Below are 21,415 nucleotides of genomic sequence, written 5' to 3'. Positions count from 1 at the left end.
ATTTCGACTGCCCGACCAGCCAGTCTCTGCCGCTTTTCTCGCCCGCTCGCGTCGGCCTTTTCTTTGTCGTCTCCGCATCTCCGCATTTTCCCAGTATCTCGGTATCTCAGTGTCTCAGTGCCTCCAGTGCCGACAGTTTTCCGCCGACATCAAAAAAAAAATTGTCAAAATAATACAAAATTCGCGGAAAAGGAGGGCAATACATGTAATAAATAAAAACCAGCCAAGAAAAGCCAACCGTGAAAATATAAATATAAATTCCTGGCGTCAACTGTCAGCGACAGCGGCATTTTCCAGCACAATGTTGTTTCTGGGCATTCGGCGATTTTAGGTTCGTTTTCCTTCCTTTTCTGGGTGCCTCTTGGCATTGCCGTTTTGCTATTTTGAATATTAAAAGCCAAGTGCGAGGACGGACATCAATAGCAGTGACGCTGACAGTTTTCCCGACCCCGGCCCGCCGCTTTCCTCGGCTCTCCCTGTGCCAGCGATTAAGACCAGCCAAAGTCGCTGGCCGTTGCCTGGCTACGTTTACAAGCCAAGAGTCGGGAGATGCCATGCATTATACATAAGCTCTGGTGAGAGGTTTGCACCGGGAAAAATATCACCAAAAATGTGTGGCATCTCTTTGGCAGGTTTTCGGGCCACAAAGGGCAAGCTGGTAGTTTGGCCGTCAAAGGTGTCAAATCCAGCATTCAAGCACTGGTGTTCCAACTATTCAGTGGGTTTATTGGTCCTGGTAGTGTGTCATAAAAACATTATTGGCTGTAATAACCTCTACACACACTCTTCCTGTTTCGGAAGGAATAGAAAACAATATTGTCTTAAATAAACCTATAAGGAGATTGTCAAAGATCTTATAATAGGTACGAGAAGGTTGAATTTGTTGTGTCAATGCAATTACAAAATAATCTTCCTTTTCTCTCGTCGTAGGTAAATTCTAAGATCTGATAGTTCAATTGATTTTGTTATATTTTTCCCTATTGTAAGAAATCTTTTCCTTAAGAACCCAAATCTTTTAATTGGGTTGGGGCAAACAAAAATCAATTTTAAAAAACAAATTGATTACTGAATACATCTAAATATTTTTGGTAACTTGATGTAGTGTGCTAACAACTATGGAGTTGAACTTTCAGGTTTTTTTTACCGTGTGTGGAGAAATATGAGAAAGGTGGGTGAGGGGGCGGAGAAATGCTTAGAGTGGCAGAGCCAAGCGAGAAAAGAGTAAAGTGCGAGTGGCTGCTGGCCTCCAACTAGATTAACTGTGAGCCGAGCTTTTATTTTTTGAGTCTTTATTATTAGCCGGGCAATCAGAGCCGGTGTCGCCTCCCTGGAAATTGGACACTTCTGCAGCACACGCACTCGTTATATATTAATGACATTTTCCCTGACAAATATTGAATCGATTGTAATGGTTTCTGGCAATGGTAATTGTAACTCGATGCGGTTAGTTAAGGGGTATCTGAATAATTGCGGTGGGCTCTGGTTTACCGGTTGCTGTGATCAAGCGGAAATGTGAAGCAGGTCGTATGCGGATTAGCCTGCATTGATTGAGATAGTGTGCAGATGGAGGAGGCTCTATCTTCGCCTAATTTATTCGCATATTCTATGAGAACAAGATATTTTTAGAATGTTCCCATAATAGACGGGAAATGCAGGAGCCCTGTTATGCCCCTGAAATTGATTTGAAATTCAGCAGTACGCTTGAATTATGTCCGAGGCACTCGAGAATGAAAAGTTGGTTGGCAGGTGTTTAAATTTAACTTTCTTTAGCAACTAATCCAAACCAAACTTCACAGTCAAATGCATACACAATGTTGCACAATTTCAGCACCAAAAGTTTTGTGCATTTTTATTTATTCATTAAGGTGGTGAAAGGAATTTTAAAAGAGCGTGTGTTCTGGTAATATTTAATAAAAGTAAAAACGCAGAAGACTCTTTATAAAGTTCGATGCTAGAGATTATTTTCCTCTTTTAAAAATATGATAGAAAAAATCTCGAATTATTTATAGGGGTATATTGTTAGTAGTTGCAAAAATATTTGGCCACCAGTGGCGATTGCTTTTGTTATTCTTGGGTCAAACGGCGCTAGATGATTTCGGACCCCACAGTTTTCCAATTTCGGTCAACAATAAATACCGAAAATCGTTGAAAAGCCAGAGATTTCGCAGCTTTTCCACGGAATACCCAAAGAGAATTAACATCAAAGTTTACCCTGCACGAAGAGTGACAACATGACAATTACGCGAAAACCCAACTAGAACCGCTGATACCGAATAAATGGTGAGGAAAACTTTGGCCCAGCCAAAGTGGCGGTGAAAAGCCCGACGGAGTTTCTTGAGTTTTCCGCGGCATACTTTCAGGCTAGCTTTTCCGAGCTGGCCCAGGGGAAAGACTGCGGCGAAAAGCGATGGCAAAATTGCGGCCATGAATGAAGGGAAAATCAAGGTATCCAGCGGGTCGAGCCCAGCGTTTAGCGCGATTCCTTGGTTAATTTTTTATGTGATTACCCAGCAGGCAGCTGGCAGGCGGCGGCCTGTAATTGCATTTTAATATTGATGATATATTGATGCCGCGAGTTGCCAAATGGATGGATGTGTGTTCACTTCATTTATGAAATTTACATTTATTTCATTTGGTGACAGGCCACCTTTTCGGTTTTGATTAAAGCGGTTCGCGGGTCACGAGTCACCCAGCCAGCCAGCCAGCCAGCCCTCATTTGCATAGTTTGATTTCGCGATTGGAATTTGGCATTCCGGCGGTGGATGTTGACACTGGCCGTCAGCTGCGAAAACAAGCGAAAGGTGAGGTGTTTGTCGAAAATCAATTGAACGCTTAAGTGCCAGGACACTTCACACGAAATTTTCCACTCGCAGAGCTCTACACTTCAAAGCAAATATTTTTAAAAAGTATTTTACATTTAAATGTCATAACTTGTTCATTGGAAATATTTTCAAATAAAATTTGTGTCGTTTATTAGGGCAGCAAGGATAGAATTATCAAAGGTGACTAAAGTAGGCAGCAATTATTTGGAAATGAGGAAGGTCTTGATTTAATAGCATATCTTTAGACACCTTTAAAAGGGCCTTTAAAAATATTAGTGCTCTGTAAAATATGTGTCATTAGAATTAAGAATGTTTAATAAAGAATATGTATTTTTTAATAACTGTGTTTTTTTAAGTTTCTAAACTTTTTAACCGTAGTATCCGTTCGCTTTTTTGCGGAGTGAGCATTCCATTTCCATTTACAATATTAAATTTGTGTCGAAGGAGTCGTGACAGGAAAGGACTCGTCCTGTCTCGTCCCTTTTCCTGCTGAACTCCGCACAAAATTTTCCACACCGCCCCGGCCGCTGACAAATGCACTATTTTTGTTTTTCCCTTTGTTTTTCCCCCACTCGAATAACAAGTTCATTTCGAGTCCTGTAAACAATGGATTCCATCACAACAAAATTCGTATATGTCAATCCAAAGTATTTCGTTTCATTTTTGTCCTACTGATTCGCCTCAAAAATTGTTTCAAACAATTTCGGGTTTGTGGGGAAACCTTTTCCCTTTTGTTTACAATTGGCTTAGCTCAGATTTGTCTATGGATTTCGATTACAGTGAAATGGATATTTTGCGAGGCTGCAACAGGACCTGCCAATTATTTATTGATTAGATAGACATTAAGATTTATCTTTCAAAGGGCTGCCGTAAAAAACAAAAGGGACAGAAGCTTATCGATATCCAAGGATTGACCCAATGCCCGAGCCTTGAAACATTGTTTTCAGACCCTCCGAAAGTCATCAAGTCGAGGGCCCTGACCTTTTAGCAACAATTTGGAATCGGAAGCAATTTGCAAGTCGCCTTGCCTGGCACAAGTTTTTAATTAGATGGGGAGTAATCGGCATTAAGTGTGGATAATTTGCATATTTCGGCAAAATTCACGAAACATTGAGTAAGAATCTCGGCCAATTTAGCGACTTTAAAAGTTTTAAATTCTTGAGTGTATGCTAATGAAGACACTGGCTCAAGTTTTGTGCACAATTCAGCAGTATTTTCCTGCCTTCAGTGGATTAACTTTTGCTTTTCCATCTTCAGCCTTATTATGATTAATTTTAAAGTTTGTAAAAGCCGTTTTGGCGTTTCATTTCACACTCCATAATGAGGGTCTCTATTATTGATTGATACATTAAACGCAAATCGTTGGGCTAATTTAATGGGAAGGGTTTAGAATAATTAAGTGTGCTTTGCATTCTTTGGCATAAAATTGATAATGAAATACCAGTTCAGTGAGTTGGAAGGGGGAGTTGAACTTATTTTAAATTATTTATTTTAAACTTTAAAAGAGAACAATATTGTTTTTCTTCGTTGCGCTTTTTACGGCAGCTCATTCATTACAAGAAGACAAATTGACACTTTGTTGGCTTGCCTTTTTGCCTAAACCTCTTAAAACTTTCCTATTTGCTCTTTTTATAACAAGTTCCAAAAAATTCTTTGGCTCGCCTCAGTATTAATTCCAACTTTCCTCAAAGTGCTCCAAGGATCGGATTCCCTGCAGTGTTTAAACCAATTAGTTTGAATAATTTGCTGCCGCCTGTATCATTTATAACCCAAAAACTTCTTAATCAAGCCGCACAAACCACACAAGGGTTTCCCTCGGTTTCCCTTGGTTTCCCCCGACTTTATTTTCATTTCCCATGGCTCTCCCTTGCATTGCTTAATTGTCCCTTGGTGCGTTTTCTTCGCTCTATCTCTCTCTGGGTTTTTGATACACCCCTCCAGAACTACTTGGGGCTTAGTCCCGAGGAGACTTCCGGGGCGTGGGAATACTGGAAAATGCATCTTATCTTAAGCACTGCCCAAAACGCATTGACAGCCACTTGATGCTGCGTTATTTTCCGTTCTCCGTTTTCGGTCATGGCAGTTTATGGCTTGCAAATCCTTTGTGATTTAGTAGAGTGTCACCCCCTGGAAATCCCTCTCAGCTGTCACATAAACCGATTAAACTTTGAGCAGCTTATGCATTTTGTATCTGTCAGCTATCTCGTATCTGGCAAATGTGCAGCTCTAAGCAGGCTCCGGCGGCGACTCCTCTCGGACCCCCAAAATCATACGTATAAACACACATCGTTGACCATAAACTGCAAATTGGAGCTGGCTAAATATGATGCATATGATGATCGATAGAAAATGTATAAAGTTTTTCGCTATATCAAGAAAAGTTATCTTAGAATCCCAGAAAAAATATCTTCACGTAACATCATTTCTACGAAATTTTTACACTTTAAAGATTTTATATATTAAAGATTTTTAAATTTATGTTCTTCCTTAAGTCTAACAATAATTGCCATCTCTATATAATGGAAACCAAATATATCCACAAATATAAGCGAATTGGTCGCTAAATTTTCGATCGTTTCATATGACATTCAGCTTAATGTTTTTGCAATTATCCCTGCCTAGATGGCTTCCTTTGCTTGGTATTTTTGCAGAATTTCCTCCGCCTCGCAGGACCGCAAATAAACATGCAGAACTTTTCCCTGCGATTTGTTTATTATTTCTCAGTGCTCCTTCAAGCAACTCAATTCAGCTCGTCTCTTTTTCTGTTCTTGCTGCTGTTCAAGGAGCGGAATAATTTTAAAGTAGAATAATAAAATAATGGGTATTACACATTTATTGTACAGTTTGAAAGGGGAACAAAAGCCGTGAGAAACAGAGAAGAAAGTGGAGCAGCTGTAAGGCAATTCAAAGAAGTTGCTAATGTTGGGGCTTAAATGAAACTTCAGTGTGGATCACAGCCCTCGGAACGTTTTTGCTCGAAAGCGCGAGTACTTGTGCCGAGACAAAGGACTTATCTTCTAATTGAAAATTATTAAATTGAATGGGTGAAAAAGCAAAGCGGTAGAAAGTGATCTCATATCAGGAAAAGAGAGTTTTCGGAAAGGTTTTTTAAATAATTTAACTATTTATTTTTCTAATAATAATATAAAACATTCTTGTTAATCTTTTTATTGCATATCTGCACATTTCTAGCATTTTATCTATAATTTTTCTGAGTAAACTTTCCCTAGGAAAGCCTTTTTTTCCAAGTTCCCCATTCAGCCGTAGAGTAAAGCCAACTTCGTTGCGCTATTTAAACTTTTTCCGTTGTCTACAGCAAATTTCCGTGATTATTTTTCCTTGAGCCTCAGTGCCATTCGCTTAATTTATTATTCAATTAAAGCTGCAAAAAGTAAACTTTAATCGCAGAGCAGTCATCATCAAAAAGACTCCAAAACACACTTACGTACAGGAACCCACACAGACAAAAGAACAAAATAATAAAAATAAATATGGGAAATCGTGTGCCAAGAAAATTGCAGCCAGCTTTTCGTTGCTTTTTATGCTGCTTTTTAGTTTTCCTCTCTGATTTTTCGTTGTTCGTGCCAAAGTTGTTGCAGTCTTTTTTTGTAATCGATTAAGAGTGCATGTCAAACTGTGCGTGTGCTCGCATTTTTTTAATGGGCTGCTAAAAACAACAAAACACCAGTGCGGAGGAAATAATAAAATACAACAACAAGGATGAAAAATAAGCTCGGGCGCATTAACATGAAAATGTGCGATGAAACAGCAGCAGCAACAACCAGAGCAACAACAACGAGGAGGAAAACCCAAATGAAAAGCAAAAAATTTAAGTGCAGAAAACAAAAAAGAAGGAAAATAACAGACGAGAAGAAAAGCGAAAAAATATGACAAAATTTACGAGCATCGTTCCTCATATTTGTACATACCAGACTCTCGCTATAAGCCTTGTATAGGCACCCCCACTCCCTCGAGATTCAAACAATATCTGCCAGAATATTAGCTTAGCTTTAAAAAAATTAAAACCGAATACTTATAAAAAAAGGAACCTAAAAGACGAAATATGTTTAACTTTTTTTATTTAAATGTATATTTTTTTATATTTTATTTTTTACTATTCTAGTAGTAGTATTAGAAATGTTTATGAAAAGGTGACAAAAGTGTGCTACAATAGATGCAATGCAAGTGACAACCTTCATATTTTACTGCATACTTTTTGACACATTGAGTATGTGTTATAATGCAGTGTTTCCAAAAATTGCTCTCAATCTGTAAGTGCCTACAAGAATTCTATAATATACTTTGTAGTCTCAAGTGCGAGAGATTCCATCCAACTGACAACCTTCATTTTTCACTGCATACTTTTAGATACTTTGGGTGATTTTCGATAGAAATTTATGTTGTAAGCGATTTAACTCCAATACAGTATTTTAAAAACTGTTTTCTACTTTTTTGACCTCATCTGTGTGTCCCCTGTCCCCCTGCTCCACTTCCCGCCGGCAACTTTGGTGACGCTTCCTCGTGTGGCTTGTTTTTAGTGCTTTGGCACGTAATGGGGTCGTTCCACAAGCCCGTCCTTCTGCCTCCTCCCAACCACCCCCTCCGGCCTAACAGCATACCACGCCCCCCTTTGCCTACAATCGCCTTTTGTGTGGCGCCCGTTGTTGTCGTTGTTGTTGTTTGCATGCCGCCTGGTTTTCTTTGGGACTCCTCCAAAAACTCATCGCTTGCCACTTGTGTGCCATATGACGATGATGAGATGAGCGCCAAGTGGAGTTGAGTTTAGCAGGGGCTGAGCCACGAGCCCAGCTCCCCAAACTAACTGATGCACGGGATGGGAGGACACTTCGAAAAACAGGAAAACAAAAAAGCAAAGATACCCTCAAGTCTGAACTATTTAATAAAATGTTAATTGGCCAAAAAGGCTTATTTTGGTTTTAAAACCCGATTTGTTGATATGCTATGTTTTAGAGTGTTTTCCCCTTGAACTTTGTTTTATTTTTTTAAGTGTGTTATTAGTGCTACATAAAAGATGGTTTTAGAAAATTAAATTACTCAGCATGATATGATAGGTAGGAAATTTTCATATACCTGAAATACTATCTATTTTTAATCAAAACAGTAATAACAAATGCTGCATAGACTATAAACGTATCTCATAAATGTTCACAGTATAACGGTGTTACAAAGAGCGATGTTATTTTAAAAAGGATTATCAACTTTCGGAAAGGATGCATTTGTATTCGATTTGAAAAGTATTGATGCATACTACTAGGCACCTTTTAAAGATATTTCAAATAGTTCTGATCTTTCTGGCAACTTTAAAAATGTTGCTAAATTTACTTTGGCTAAGACAATTTTCCCCTTTTCCGCTCAGTGCTCTTTAGGACTAGGTGGCGCAGAACTTACGACTCTTTCCCTTTTCCCCCGCGAACTGTCCGCACTTATCACTTGATGATGATGCCAACTCGGAGGAGTCAAGTCTGCTCGGTTGGCTGGATGGATGGCTCGGTTTGGTTTGGTGTGGTGTGGTGTGGAGGCATGGCGGTACTTGCCTCTGTTTGATGTGATCTGAAGGACCGATTAACGGCATTCAAGGGCCTCAGAACGAAGTCCTTTAGCCGACTACTCCGACTCCTCCGACTCCTGCGTCCTTGGCTAACTGCTAACTGCTGCTGGCAGATTTGTGGAAACCACGAAAGCAAATTACGTTGACGACGAGCATCATTTTCCACTTTATTGAATTACCCCCAAAAAGCGGTAAATATGGGGGCAGGATGTGTGCTGGATTTTCCCTTGGTTCTTGGCCCCGTCCGCAGGACAACGACAGATAAACAGAATTTCAATTTAAAATAATTTTATATATTTTCCCTGGCAATTTCTCCGGTGGTTCTGCTGCCTTGGCATAATTTTCTTATTTTTTGGGAGGCAATGTCTTCACTTTGCCCAGACATAAGGAAGTTATCAGCATGGCGTTTATGGTGGGAGCTTCAAGGGGGGTGCCGGAGCTTCCCCGGGGGGTGGATTCCCCCCTAAACCGCCTGTCAGTCAGAGAGTGAGTTTTCCCCGATGCCTTTCATTAGCCGAACGACTGTCAGTCGCTTTGTTTAACTTTTTGTTAGCCCGTTTGCCTGTGTGTCTGTTTGTTTTTTGTCACAATTTTGATGAGCCCATCACCTACACAAAACTGGGTGGTCTCCTCTGCGTATAAAAGATTCAAGAGATATATATATTTATCTGCGTACGTTTGTATATAATCACGATTGTTATGCGCATTTCAGGCACTTTCGCTAGACACTAACTACTAACAACTTTTGGGGGACAGTGGAAACGATCTGGGGGACTGGATTTGGGACTGGAAAAATTCACAAAATGAAATCAACGGAAGCCCAAGAAGTTCGGTGATTTGATTTGCAATATTAATAAAGTAAGAAAGTGCAGAGTCTCAAATTAAGAAAGTTTGGCCATTGGATTAGAAATTGGGAGGACACAGATTTGATCAGAGAATCCTTATGGGGGACATTTCGCCTCTCACTTTAAATGCTTCGGATTTTCAAATCTTAAAAGTGAAAAAGAATAATGTACAAATACTACCGGTATTACAAGATTATAAAGCCACTCTCAGAGTACACCTTAACTTTAAAATAATTTGTTTTATTTCGATAAACATTGAACCCAATATGTTTTTCCCAACATCTCCTTATTTTTACTATCTTAGATTCACTAGGGAAATAAGAACTAAGTAAGCTTTACCCTATAAACTCCTTCTTAAAATCGGTTGAGTCTCAGCTTTCCTGGAACAATGCCTTTTGTAGCCCAGATTAAATTTCCAATAAACTGGAGCCACTGTGCCTTGTCAGCCGCATTTCGTTACCCAGTGGGCGCCATTCAAGCTGCGTGCTTAAAGGAGCATTGCCCGCCGGCATTATTAGTGTCAGCACTAAAAGACGGGGGCGGCGCGAAAAAGGGGGTGAAAGTGGGTGAAAGGGGGCGTTCCGGGGACTGCACGTAGTTTTGTGGGTTAGCAGGCCTTTCATCCTGGCTGCTCCGCTTTCTGCCATCGCCCTAAGTTGGCCATGTTGACTATGTCATTTGCTAATTTAGCACAAACTGTTTGAGTCTACTTGGCCTAGCCACACTGGTTCAACTTGCATTTGCGAAAAGGTCAACAAAGATTGGAGGGGACACATCTCGGACACACATCCAGATCCTCATCCTCATCCCATACTCATCCATTGCAGACGAACATTAATTAAGCAGGCCAACGATGGATGGCAAACAGCTAAAAGGATGTCACACATGGCACAATGCCGGCCAGCTGAGTAATAACAAAAGAAACCATACATAATTCCAAAGCCATACTACTTAACGATTTTCCACTTTTTTGTTGCGTCTACACGGGTAAAAAGTTTAAGGTTAAATTTGGAGTATATTACTTTGTTTCTTTACTAAATGTTACCTTAATAGTCAATTGTAATTTAATTTTTTTTATCAGTGTAGTTATTTTTGCGCTTTTGTCACCTAGTATTTTTGGAGCAAGCGAAATCAATTTGTAAAATTTTGCAAAAATCTCTCGACAAGATTGATGAGGTTTTGGCAAGTTTTGGGGAGGGTGGTGGTGCTCCCATTTTTGTGGCTGCCATTGTGCCCCAGGGAGGACCCGAATTTGAAGCTTGGTGGCAGCTCTATCAAGGCCCTAATGGCGAGATGTCTGGCTCGGATCCAGACTCCGTGCTCCACACCATCGACGAGCTGACAGAGACTAACGCTCGCTCGTCACACACGTTGACACATTGTTAGTCAAACAAAAGATTTCGCATGCTAATTCGATTCCCCGGCCCAACGCAAACACACATCTGGGCTAAGACCCCATTTTTTTATATTTTATTTTCTCTTCCCTTTTATTTTTGGGAAGCCCAGAAGCCAATAATAAAAATGTTTATGTGGGTCTCTGGGCTCGGGCTCTGTCGCCTTTCTTACAGAGGAAATATCCATTGGTGTTAGCTGAAACCAAAAAAGATATGTATACATGTTAAAAAATAAGCAATTATTTATGCTGAGAAGGTTAAGAATAATTGTGATAAGGTAAAAATATATTTACAATATTGTTGTTTACGTTTTAGTTGGTTACTTTTTAGTACTAATCTCTGGGACTTTATTTAATTTAATTGTTCTACTTGGATTGATTAGACTTTTGTAGCTTCAGGGTTTCTAGCAGTCCGTATTTTATAAATGTTTTGAATGGGAATCTAGTATCACTCGTGTAAGATCAAAGTTTTTTTTCAGTGCAGTCTTAGCCTAAGCGCTGATGTTGATAAAGCAAGGCGCACGACACAGGAAATTTGTTGAGATTTCACTCCGCCCGCCGGAATGCCTTGTAATTTTCATTGTTTTTAGGCCGGGCCGAAACGAGATGAGACGATGCTTGACTCCCGCCTTGAGTTCATCCCTTTTCCTTCGCACGCGAGTTGGAAGGAAGTGTCGTTTTTCAGCTAAGAAGGGCCTAACTTATCCCTTTATGATGCGGCTCACGCCTGCCGGCCAAAAAACAGACAGACAGACTCTCACGAACCACAATTTCCGATTTTTGCTGTGGTTAATTTCTGAGGTCTCAGCGCGGTTGGCATTAAAAATGTATATAGGGAATAATATTAATTTTAATGTCTGGCTGCCGCTATGCCCGTGATAGGATTTTGAGTTGGGTTCACAGCTCGCTGGGCACTTGCTCCTCCGATAAGGATGAACCCTTCCTAACCAGATTATTTAGGGGCCACCCTTTAAAATTGGTTTATTGGGGACACATTTTAATGCCGTGTACGGTTCAATTCGTAATTTGGCTAAAAACATAAATCCATTAGCCGGCACTGCAGAGCACTTGGGTATAAAATATGCGAAAACTTGCAGACAGAGCAAGAAATGGTCAAGTTGAAAACTTTTCCCTCCTTTTTTGGGCAGTCTGCAAACTAAATGAAAAAGTATTAATATATCCCTTTGCCGCTAGCTGCATTGCAAATGATTTCGCCCTGGGGATTTCCCAAATTTCTTAGCACTTCGCATACCCACTGCCCCACAAAGGAGGCACTTATGTATATGTGTGTACTCAGCTTGTAAATTCCGAAAGGAGCCAACAAAAAGACATCCAAATTCGTACCCTTTTCTGGAAAGGCGGCCAAATAAAAGTTGTAAATGCATATGGCAAAAGAAATAGAAGTAGCCGGGTCAGCGTGTTCTGGCAAACAATTTCGATTCAGTTCTCAAACTTGTTCGAACTGAAAATGGAACTGGTAAACAACTCGATCTCGTTTGTTGTCTGCAAAAGTTTGAATTGTTGAATAAGGAAGAACGATATAGTCGACGGCTCCAGCTATTAGATACACGTTACTCAGCTAAAGGTTGTTTTTAACTTTTTATATGTGGATATAATCAGAATTTGAAGCTTATGTAAACCTTTTCATAATATTAAAATATAGATAGTAAATTAAAAAGGTTTTACGGATTATGCAGAAAACCATTGGACTTTACCTGCACCGATAAATAACCTTTAATCCCAGTTGAAAGCATTTTATTTTAAATACCAAACTTTAGCCACCGCAAAAGCTCTTGACGGAGCTCCTGCTGTTTTGGCCACAAGAAGAAAACTGTAATTGGAACACGGCCACCACAAAGCCGCCTTCGTTTTATTATCTTCGCTTCTCGGTTCGCGCATTTTGTTTACTCTTATTTTTATTCTTATTCAAGGGTGCTGATGGTGTTTATGTTGTTGCCACTGGATGTTGCCGCCGCCGTTCGCATATTGTCGTGTGTTTATTACGACGCAAAGTGCAGAAAAAAAGCAAACTAAATGCGAAACCCCAAGGCAATATGATACCCATTATCTGCCAGTTGGGGGCGACAAACTCGAACCGCGCTGAAAAACGTTAGCGGCAAAAGTTTAAATAAATTTTATGTGGCTGAGCCATCGCCTCTCCCTTTTTTTTTGCCCCTTTTTGTTGCGGCTCGCTGATGCTGGCGCATATGTTTAATCAGCAAAGTAAACCGACCCCAGAATGACCCGGCATCCAGTTAAATCTCACCTTCTCGCCGCCCACTGCGCCACGCCCCCTGCAAATAAAAGTTGGCCTTTTTTGACACGACCGCACAGACACACAGCGCCAGTTTTTGGTCTCATGCGGGTGGTTACAGTGCGTGTAAGCGGTGTAATTCCACTTTGAGGATGATCTACGAATTTAATTGGGAGTTTACTGAAATCACTTACAAAAGTGCCTCAGTGCGCAAGAAAATAATTTGAGACCGGATACTCGGTGGACTAGTTCAGAGGGATAGTCCTAAGACCATTTCGAGTTTCCAGATTTTCATCAAGAACCAATAAATGAAAATTTAAATCGAATATTATTAATTTCGTATTATTTCTAACCAAAGTTTATTTCATAATACATACCAAGACATTATACAAATGAAAGTCATCGAATGCAGGACTTACAAAGGCTTCTTTATGCTAATTGGCTCATATAAAATCAGTTCCCATTTCAATTGAAACCAGTAGGCTTCAATTTTGAGTTGATTGCACTCATTGGCTGCATCTGCTTTTGCCTTTATATGAAATGAATTTTCTAAATATGAAATTTAAATTTGTCTCCAATTTGCACATATATAAACTCAATTAATTTGCTAATCTTTTTGAGGCAGGCCCAATTATGTTTTAATCATTCAACTAAGGCAATAAAATATTTAATTATATTAAACAAGCCACTTCGCCACACTTTATTATAAGTTAATCCGCACTGCCGGCTGTCAGATGTCGATGTCATACAGTTCCGAAACGGACTGCATAATTTTGACTGCAGCATAAAGTTAAAGGTAAAGGTAAAGTCAATGACCAGTTAAGTCAACACTTCGCCGGCCTGCCGGGGGGAAAAATGCTGCGGAGATGAGCTGGTCTATATTGAAAACCCGGCCATCGTCGCCGGGCACTCTCACGTTTTAATATTGCATTTTAAAGAACATAAAACTGCTGACACCGAGTCATATTTGCGTCCATGTGCCAGAAGCATATTTAAGGATTTTATTGCAACGCACCGGAGCAGCAACAAAGGAAAGCCCAAAAAGCTGTGAAAAGTCCGACAACCCACAAAGAAAAGAAAAGTGGGAAAATATTATTTTATATTTTGTAGTTTCATATACTGGAAAAATGCTTTAATTACTATGAAAATAATAATTAAGATAATATTTTTTATATAACAAAATTAAAGGATAAAATGGTATTCACTATATAATGTGCGGAAATTTTAAAGTATCTTGCATATAAAGATATTTTATATCACTCCTCGCTCTTTTTTCTGTGTACCCAAGAAGTGTTACTGCGGATAACATAGGATATCGTTATGTATAGCCTGTTTGCTCTTTGCTACAATGTTGTTAAATTTTCTGTTTCCACAGGTAATAGTCGTGGCGCCTTTCCCAGGGAAACCCCATTCACCACCCGTAGCCCACCTGCTGAGCTCCTTGCAGCGGGTTTTTTGATTGATGTTGCTCCTTTTCCTAGACTTCCTTTCCTCGGAAATGCTTCCGCTTTACCCACAATCAATTTAAATGCGCCTGTGTGCATTGTGAGGCGAAATGCGAAATACTCGTTGGCCAAATCGCTGTGTGCGATGCAGCCATAAAACCGGATAACTGGGCCATATGCTGCAGCACAAACTTTTCCCGATGCAAAATGATGCAAGTTTCGCTTTCTGTGCTCTTGTTTTCCCAAGCTCCCCCACGTTTCCTTGTTTTCCACCAGATCATTTATCATTTTTATAGCCCCTCAATGGGACATTGGACTAATCTAAATGATACCATCGCTCCTTAATGGAGAAATAGTCAAACGATAAAGACATAAATCAATCAAGTTCTTGGGAAAATCGAGAGACGTGCGGACTTGATGTTTCATTGCAGCTTTCGGCCAGGCTAAACAAATAAGTCAAAGTCACTTTTTACTTTACCAAAAGAAACATTACTTCTTAGGTGAAGTATAGACCTGGCTTTAAAAAGTAACCAAAGGTACTCCTTACTTTGTGAGTTCTTTAAGGCGTTCTTGAAAAGCTGACCTACTTTAAAAAGGTCCTTAATTATTTTGTCAATTAACATTAATCCCTATTTGATTCTCAAAATCGCATCCCCTATTTCCCCATTTGTTGCAAATAGCACCACTTAATAATCATTTTTAAAGCAAGGCAAACAATAAACCAATAATAAATTTACTGCATATTTCGACATTCTTTTTCATATTGGCTGACATTGATAAGGGTCCTCGATGAGCGGAGCTGACCAAAAACTAATATGGTTGCCGTGCCCCTACAGAGAGTATCTAAACCGATTCAGCCATGAGCTACTAAATTTATTTATTTCAAATATTTTACAGCCAAATCTGTTTTGCACACACACATTCCTCGTTTGGTAAACAGGCGTAAAAATGTAGAACACTTTTTCAGGCCAAATATGAACACATTAAGCTGCGGATTCCTCGCAAAAGGGACACATTCTTCGAGCAATTTACAGTTCATTTCCATGGGGGATATTAAATAATTTAGAAAATGCAAATAAAATATGATGGCCCATAAATGTGTTATACGAAGTGCCAGTCGCAATTTGCCCTAATTCTTCTGCCACAGTGACCGCAAAGTTTTCGCCCATCGAAGTTTCTGTGGGCCACGCCCCCTTCTGGCCCACCGCCGCCCACCCGGCTAACATGGCTGGCAGGCAATTGAAATACACGCAATTGAACAACAAATTGAATTATGCATTGCATATGCTTCTTGTTTTGTGTGCTGGTGTAGAGTAAACAAATTGATTTTGATTTGATTTATTTATCGACTCCCGTTGGTTCTCCACTTTTATTCACTCCCACATCCTCTATTTCTATCTCTGTATCGCCATGTGCTTGTTCTCGGATTTTGGAACAACTGAAAAAAATTGTTGTGAAAATTCGGAATTTTTATGTTTGAAAATAACAATTTTCAAACTGAAAATTTGTTCTCAGAAATAACTAGGGTTATAGTTTTTTGATTCATTGTGTCTAAGAGTATGCTACACAAGTGATTTCAATGAATTTCTTTTAAAATATATTTTTATGTTTTTAGTAAGTTTTCTGCTTGAATTTTTTGCAGTGGGGGAGCACAATTTTACGCTTGGCTAGCAAATGTTAGAGATGGCCCCAAATGGATTCAGCGGGACACTGGCGGCGGCAGCTGCCTAGAAATCCTGGGGAGCAGTTCTCCATTGACACCGAAACTGAAACCCCCAACCTAAACCCAAAACCGAAACCGAGACCCCAAACTCGGAAAATAATGCGCTGCAGGAGTGGGGATTATTGAAGTTGACAACACTTCGGCAGACCGGGCTGAAAGCACAGGGTTAAAAGCATTCTCTCTTGGGCCAGCCGGAGGAGTACAATGGTCATCCAGTGCACATGTGATTGCAACTGCAGTGATAGTAGAGATAACCGGAGCATAATATCCTGCCTGCTCCCGGGTCGCAGTCAGCCGTACAAGTTCGGAGCCTCCTTCGGTGGCGATGATATGGAGCAGAGGGTACCCTACTACCGCCGCCTATCGAATACCTCATCGGCGCTCTACGGCAGCTGTCCCCAGTTGTTGCCCAGTAGCAGTAGCACCGCCAACCATCATTCCTGGCTGAGGATCCCCAAGAATCCCCAGGAAAATCCCCAGGAGAATCCCCAGGAGAACGCACGGCAGTACTCGAGTCTGGTGAGGCCCAAGCAACGCAGTCCCGTGCTGTGCAACAAATGCGCCCTGTGACGAAGATACAATCTGAGCTGTGAGCATCCCAAGGAAGCCACCGGGAAACCGGTGAACACCACCCAACAAAAACCGGACCAGGAGACGTCGACGAACCAGCGTTACTTGTGCCACGAGTGTCGTTTCAATAACCAGCCGCTGGCCTGGTGGGTCTCATGTCCCCGGCTCTCTTATTTACCCGCTGAGCAAACGAAAATGCAGGCCACCGCCACGCCCACCCGCCACTGCCACGGCGGGGGAGTGGGGGTAGGTGGAGCCGCCCAAGCCACCGGCACACCACCCACTCTGCCCCGGTTCCCCAGCAAACGGCATTGTGACAATTTCGGCAGCTATGCCACACTGCCCACCATTGAGCAGCAGTTGACCATGCCCATGATGCCCCACTGCAGTCGACACGGTGGCGGTGGTGCTGCGGTAGTGGGTGGTGCTGGGGGATCAGGTCCCAGTGTAATGCCAGCCCCACCACCGCCCCGCTATGCGAATCCCAATTTGAATGGCTGCTGCTACATGTACAACCCCATGGCCGCCGCCCATCAGAGCCATCACCTTCAGCACGGCCAGCATGGTCAGCATGGCCAGCACCACCCCCAGATGCCCCACCATCAGCACCAGCACCAGCACCACCACCAGAACCAGCACCACCCCCACCAGTACGCCCCGCAATATTGCCTCTGCGATAATTGGTACCATCACCCAGCGCCGCCGCAGCAACAGCACCACCAACAAAGGACCAAGAATCCGATGGCCAACGGCGGCTGCTATTTTGGTAAGTACACTCATGGAAAATGTAAAGCAAGAAGCCATAAATTACGTTCTAATTGAAAAAGGAAAACACTTCTCGGTGGAAAATTTATTTTGTGAGGGACTAAGAGGCAGTACTTACTTACAGGGACTCTTAAAGGTCCTTCGAGCTCAGAGATTTTTTATTTTTGTTAAATGTAATTTCCCTATAAAAGCTATCTCAGGTAATAATTATATTACTACGATATTATTAGGGTTTTAAAATCAAGTTAAAAAAAGGTCTCAACCATCGTATATGTTTTAAGATTACTAATTTGTAAAAGAAACCAATTTAATTATCGTGTATCGCGGTAAACCAGCCAATTTGTCCATCATAGAATCACCCGTCAATTGTTTTTCAATGTCCAGGCTACGAGGCGAATCATCATCCCAATCTGCACGCCACTCCCCCGCATCCCAGCCATATAACCGACGAGGAGGACTCGGCGTTTCCCGGACTGGCCGATCGAGAGTTCCACCTGCTGCACCGGAATATCCCGGCACTGCGACGAACCGGAGTGGATACCACACGCATTAGACAGGTGAGGAATATATCAGAAAGAATGCCTATCTCACAGGAACTGTCAGACAGTAATTGCCAGCCTTTGTCCTGACACTTATACACTACAATAAAAATTAATGATGTATTCAAAAATAGTTACAAATATATTAAACATGTTAAAGAACATCGATCTACAATAATGTGACTGTTGAAAGTATGCTAAAGAAATAATTAGCGTTTTGAAATCACTAATAAAAATCTCTAAAAATCAAATTATTTCATTGTTGCAATCCTTTAAGCCTTTTATAAGTAATCTAAAAATCGTGTTAATTTTTTTTTGTATTTTAAATACTTTGCACCTTATAAATATATTTTAATCACACATTTTTTCTGTCCACTTTCAGTACTTCTATCCAGACGGCGGCTGGGGCTGGATCATCTGTGGCGTGTCCTTTCTGGTCCACATCCTGACCACCGGACTGCAGCTGAGCTACGGCCTTTTGTGGTTCTATGCCGTGCAGTATTTGCATAATACCAGTGGCATAGGTAAGTCATGGAAAAGGGGGACTGGACAGGTAGTGTCGTTTGGCAAGGCAAGGTCCTTAATAGGAATGTGTAATCACAGTCATCGCAGCCTGTTGTTATCTCTCGGTCATTTTCTTGTTTTCCCTTCACATTTGTGGTGTTATCAGCTTTCTATTTTCTCTTTCGAGACCCCCCATCGAGTAATCAAAATGTTTGCCACTCTGTTTGTGCTGGAAATGCAAATGTTTGTGAATAATACATGTTTGTAGGTGTGGACTTTTGCATAAATTTCATTTGCACTTGACAGTGCGGACATAATTTAAGAATAGTGTGAATGTTGTGTATGGCCAAAAGTGTTTACCACTTTAGAGCCGACTATAAATCGTAAAAATAAAGTGTTAATATTGTGCCAGCATGTGGAGTTCGTATTTCATTGCATTTCCATGTTTGCTTGCATATTTTCAGACTATAACAATATTTTTCTTTCCAATTAATTGGCTTTGTGTTTATAGCAGCAAAGGTTAGATATTGTTTAGATATACGTATTGAATATACATAAATTTTGGGAAGATATATTACATATTGCTTCATTTCGCGTATTTATTATTGCGCTAAACTTTAAGGCTGGTAGATCTGATAAAGCAATAAACATTTGAATGGTAATTTACACAATTTGTACTCATTTCGGTTGTCATGTTTAAAACTCTTTACACGTGTTTTGTTCTGGCCATAAATTAAGCAAACGTCATTCTGTTAAATTAGGCCTTCAATTTGTTTAAAATTTCAATTAATAGTAACTTACTTGGGGCTCAGCACGTGCAGACATCGAAAAACCCGTAATGCATTTAATTGATTTATGCCCATTTTACTTCGAGAAAAGCATTCCCTGTATATTCATTCCCCTAAAATTCTAGCTTTAAGACTTTCTGAAATTCTAACACCCAAGAACACACCTTCTCGCATAGGCCTCGTGACCTTCGTCAAGTTGACTTTGCCGCTTTAGGAATATTATAACATTATCACTCAAGGGCTTAATTTCTCCTTACAGAACTGCTGGGCGCTTTGAGTTGGTCAGTTTCCATGGTGGCCACATCGTTTGTGGTGTCCCTCTGTCGCAAACGCTCCATCCGCCTCCTGTCCATCGTGGGCGGCCTGGTGATGCCCCTGGGCATACTGTTCACCTCATTTGCCACGGAATTTGGCCAGGTTGTTTTCAGTTATGGTGCGTACAGTTTGGTGTATATATAAATAAATAACCTGCCAGATGCCAGTCAGCTGGCTCCGGAAGTTGCTTATCATTTGCACCCAAACACTGCAAGAAAACTAGTTTTTCTAATCCTGAAGCAGAGAAAATATAAATTAATTGTTCATAAACCATTATTCAGGATAAAAGTGTTATTTAAAATCACCCATTATCGAATAAATCCTTAAGCTATTAAAATGTTTTTAAAATTCACAAAGGCGAAAGACTTTAGCTTAAAAATGAAACTAAAATGAAAATTAACTAGGTAAACACTTAAACTCTTAAACACATATAAATGTATGCAACGAAAATTTTGAAAAGCATTTCTAGTTGTATATCTTACTACACAACCTTAAGAGGTTAAGATACTGTAATGAATAATTGTACAAATATGTTACCTAAAATTTTCCCGCAATGTACTCACAACACCCCTCGAAACACTTCCTCAGGCATCGTCTTCGGAGTGGGGGTCGCCATGGTGCGGGAGGCCTCCACCGTGATGCTGGGCAATTACTTTAAGCGGCGCCGTCAATTCGTCGAAATGGTGGCCATGTCCGGCGAGGGAGTTGGCATCGCTTTGTTCTCCGTCATCCTGAAGGAGGGCGTGGGCAAGGCGGGCTGGCGCCTGGGCCTCCAGATTGTCGCTGCCCTGACGGCACTCAGCTTTTTCATGGGCCTAATGTACCGACCCGCCTCCCTGTATCATCCACAGCGCCGGGCCATCCAGCATCTGAAAAATCAGCGCAAAAAGGTGGGAAATTGCGTTGTGCAAAGTTTTGGTTTTAATTTGCGACCCGACCCCATTTTCCAGATGAGGGAGAAGAAGCCGATTCTCAGCCAGGAGGTGGAGAGCAAGCCGAGATACTTATTCCTGGACATATCATCACTGAAGTCGGTGACTGTTAAAATTCTACTCATGACCTCCAGCGTGGCCTCCTTTGGCATTTATACACCCATGTTCCTAATGGTAAGTGCTTTTCACAATTTATCTTATTTATCTTTTTGGGACTTACTTCATCTTACCTAATTGCATAAGGTTAAAAGCATTTTATGAACTGTGAACTAATTCTTCAATATCATAAACTTCATTTTTAAAATATTTAAGTCTAACTAATGTCAGTAATTTGCAATATTACAATTTATTAATGACTCTCAAAGTGTACCATAAAAAACACAAGCACTAAAATTAATGATAATACTAATAACGTATTTCATTTATAAATTTTATAAAATATTTTTCACAGGCTCTCAATGCGGCCGAGCAGGGCTCAGATGTGCAGGAGTTGGTTCTTTTGCAAACGTTTCTTGGAATTTCCATGGCCCTGGGTGTTGTTATAGCTGGAGCTTTGCTGAGACGTTGCTTTGTGATCAGGCACTTTGTGATCAATACAAAAATTGTCACACAGGTGGGTAAAATTTTGAAAAGCAATCCCTGAACAGTACTTCAATGAATTGTACCTCCAGCTGTTCCTATCAATTGTGGCGCTGGCCATCCTATTTCTGTCCTTTGTCATGGGTTATACAGGCCTTTGTATACTAAGCTGGTTGTATGGCATTGGCCTGGGGGGCTTCCAATATTCCCTGAAGATTTTGGCACTCGAACGCATTAAGCTGAAACACTTCTCCAAGGCTTGGGGTGAGTCCGGGGACTTTGCATGTTTAAAATGCGGATTAAACTTTGGGTCCTGAACTTCCGCAGGTTTCATTCGGGGAGTCGAGTCAGTTCCTGTGCTGATAAGCGTTC

General features: G+C 40.8%; 2 protein-coding genes across 3 annotated transcripts; both read left to right on the top strand.

Moving 5' to 3' along the window:
- The first annotated feature begins 45 nt into the window (after positions 1 to 45).
- On the top strand, positions 46 to 16,751 carry LOC122818817 (uncharacterized). Of its 2 annotated transcripts, none has more exons than XM_044094065.2 (2): positions 46 to 331; positions 15,971 to 16,751. In XM_044094065.2, the coding sequence occupies exon 2, from the start codon at positions 16,256 to 16,258 to the stop codon at positions 16,619 to 16,621; it is 366 nt and encodes a 121-aa protein (XP_043950000.1). In that variant the 5' UTR covers positions 46 to 331; positions 15,971 to 16,255; the 3' UTR covers positions 16,622 to 16,751. The 2 variants fall into 2 exon arrangements, with proteins under 2 accessions (XP_043950000.1, XP_050740899.1); XM_050884942.1 differs by lacking the exon at positions 46 to 331 and adding an exon at positions 8,794 to 8,877.
- A 65-nt stretch (positions 16,752 to 16,816) lies between these two features.
- LOC108029105 (monocarboxylate transporter 12) lies at positions 16,817 to 21,360 on the top strand. Its single transcript, XM_017101209.3, has 8 exons — positions 16,817 to 17,387; positions 17,771 to 17,943; positions 18,308 to 18,449; positions 19,477 to 19,650; positions 20,121 to 20,422; positions 20,483 to 20,638; positions 20,916 to 21,077; positions 21,136 to 21,360. Exons 1-8 carry the CDS (start codon positions 16,817 to 16,819, stop codon positions 21,358 to 21,360), a joined length of 1,905 nt encoding a protein of 634 aa, XP_016956698.3.
- The last annotated feature ends 55 nt before the right edge of the window (positions 21,361 to 21,415 follow it).

This window comes from Drosophila biarmipes, chromosome 2L, assembly GCF_025231255.1.
Source record: "Drosophila biarmipes strain raj3 chromosome 2L, RU_DBia_V1.1, whole genome shotgun sequence".
In the NCBI taxonomy this organism is placed as follows: Eukaryota; Metazoa; Arthropoda; class Insecta; order Diptera; family Drosophilidae; genus Drosophila; species Drosophila biarmipes.
The sequence above is the reverse complement of the archived record's forward strand: the minus strand, read 5'-3'. Positions and strand labels throughout refer to the sequence as shown.

Coding starts and splice junctions, on each gene's coding strand:
- LOC122818817 (XM_044094065.2), top strand. CDS start 16,256: ATGGTCATCCAGTGCACATGTGATTGCAACTGCAGTGATAGTAGAGAT.
- LOC108029105 (XM_017101209.3), top strand. CDS start 16,817: ATGCAGGCCACCGCCACGCCCACCCGCCACTGCCACGGCGGGGGAGTG. Junction 17,944..18,307: donor ATACCACACGCATTAGACAG/GTGAGGAATATA, acceptor GTCCACTTTCAG/TACTTCTATCCAGACGGCGG. Junction 19,651..20,120: donor CCAGGTTGTTTTCAGTTATG/GTGCGTACAGTT, acceptor ACACTTCCTCAG/GCATCGTCTTCGGAGTGGGG.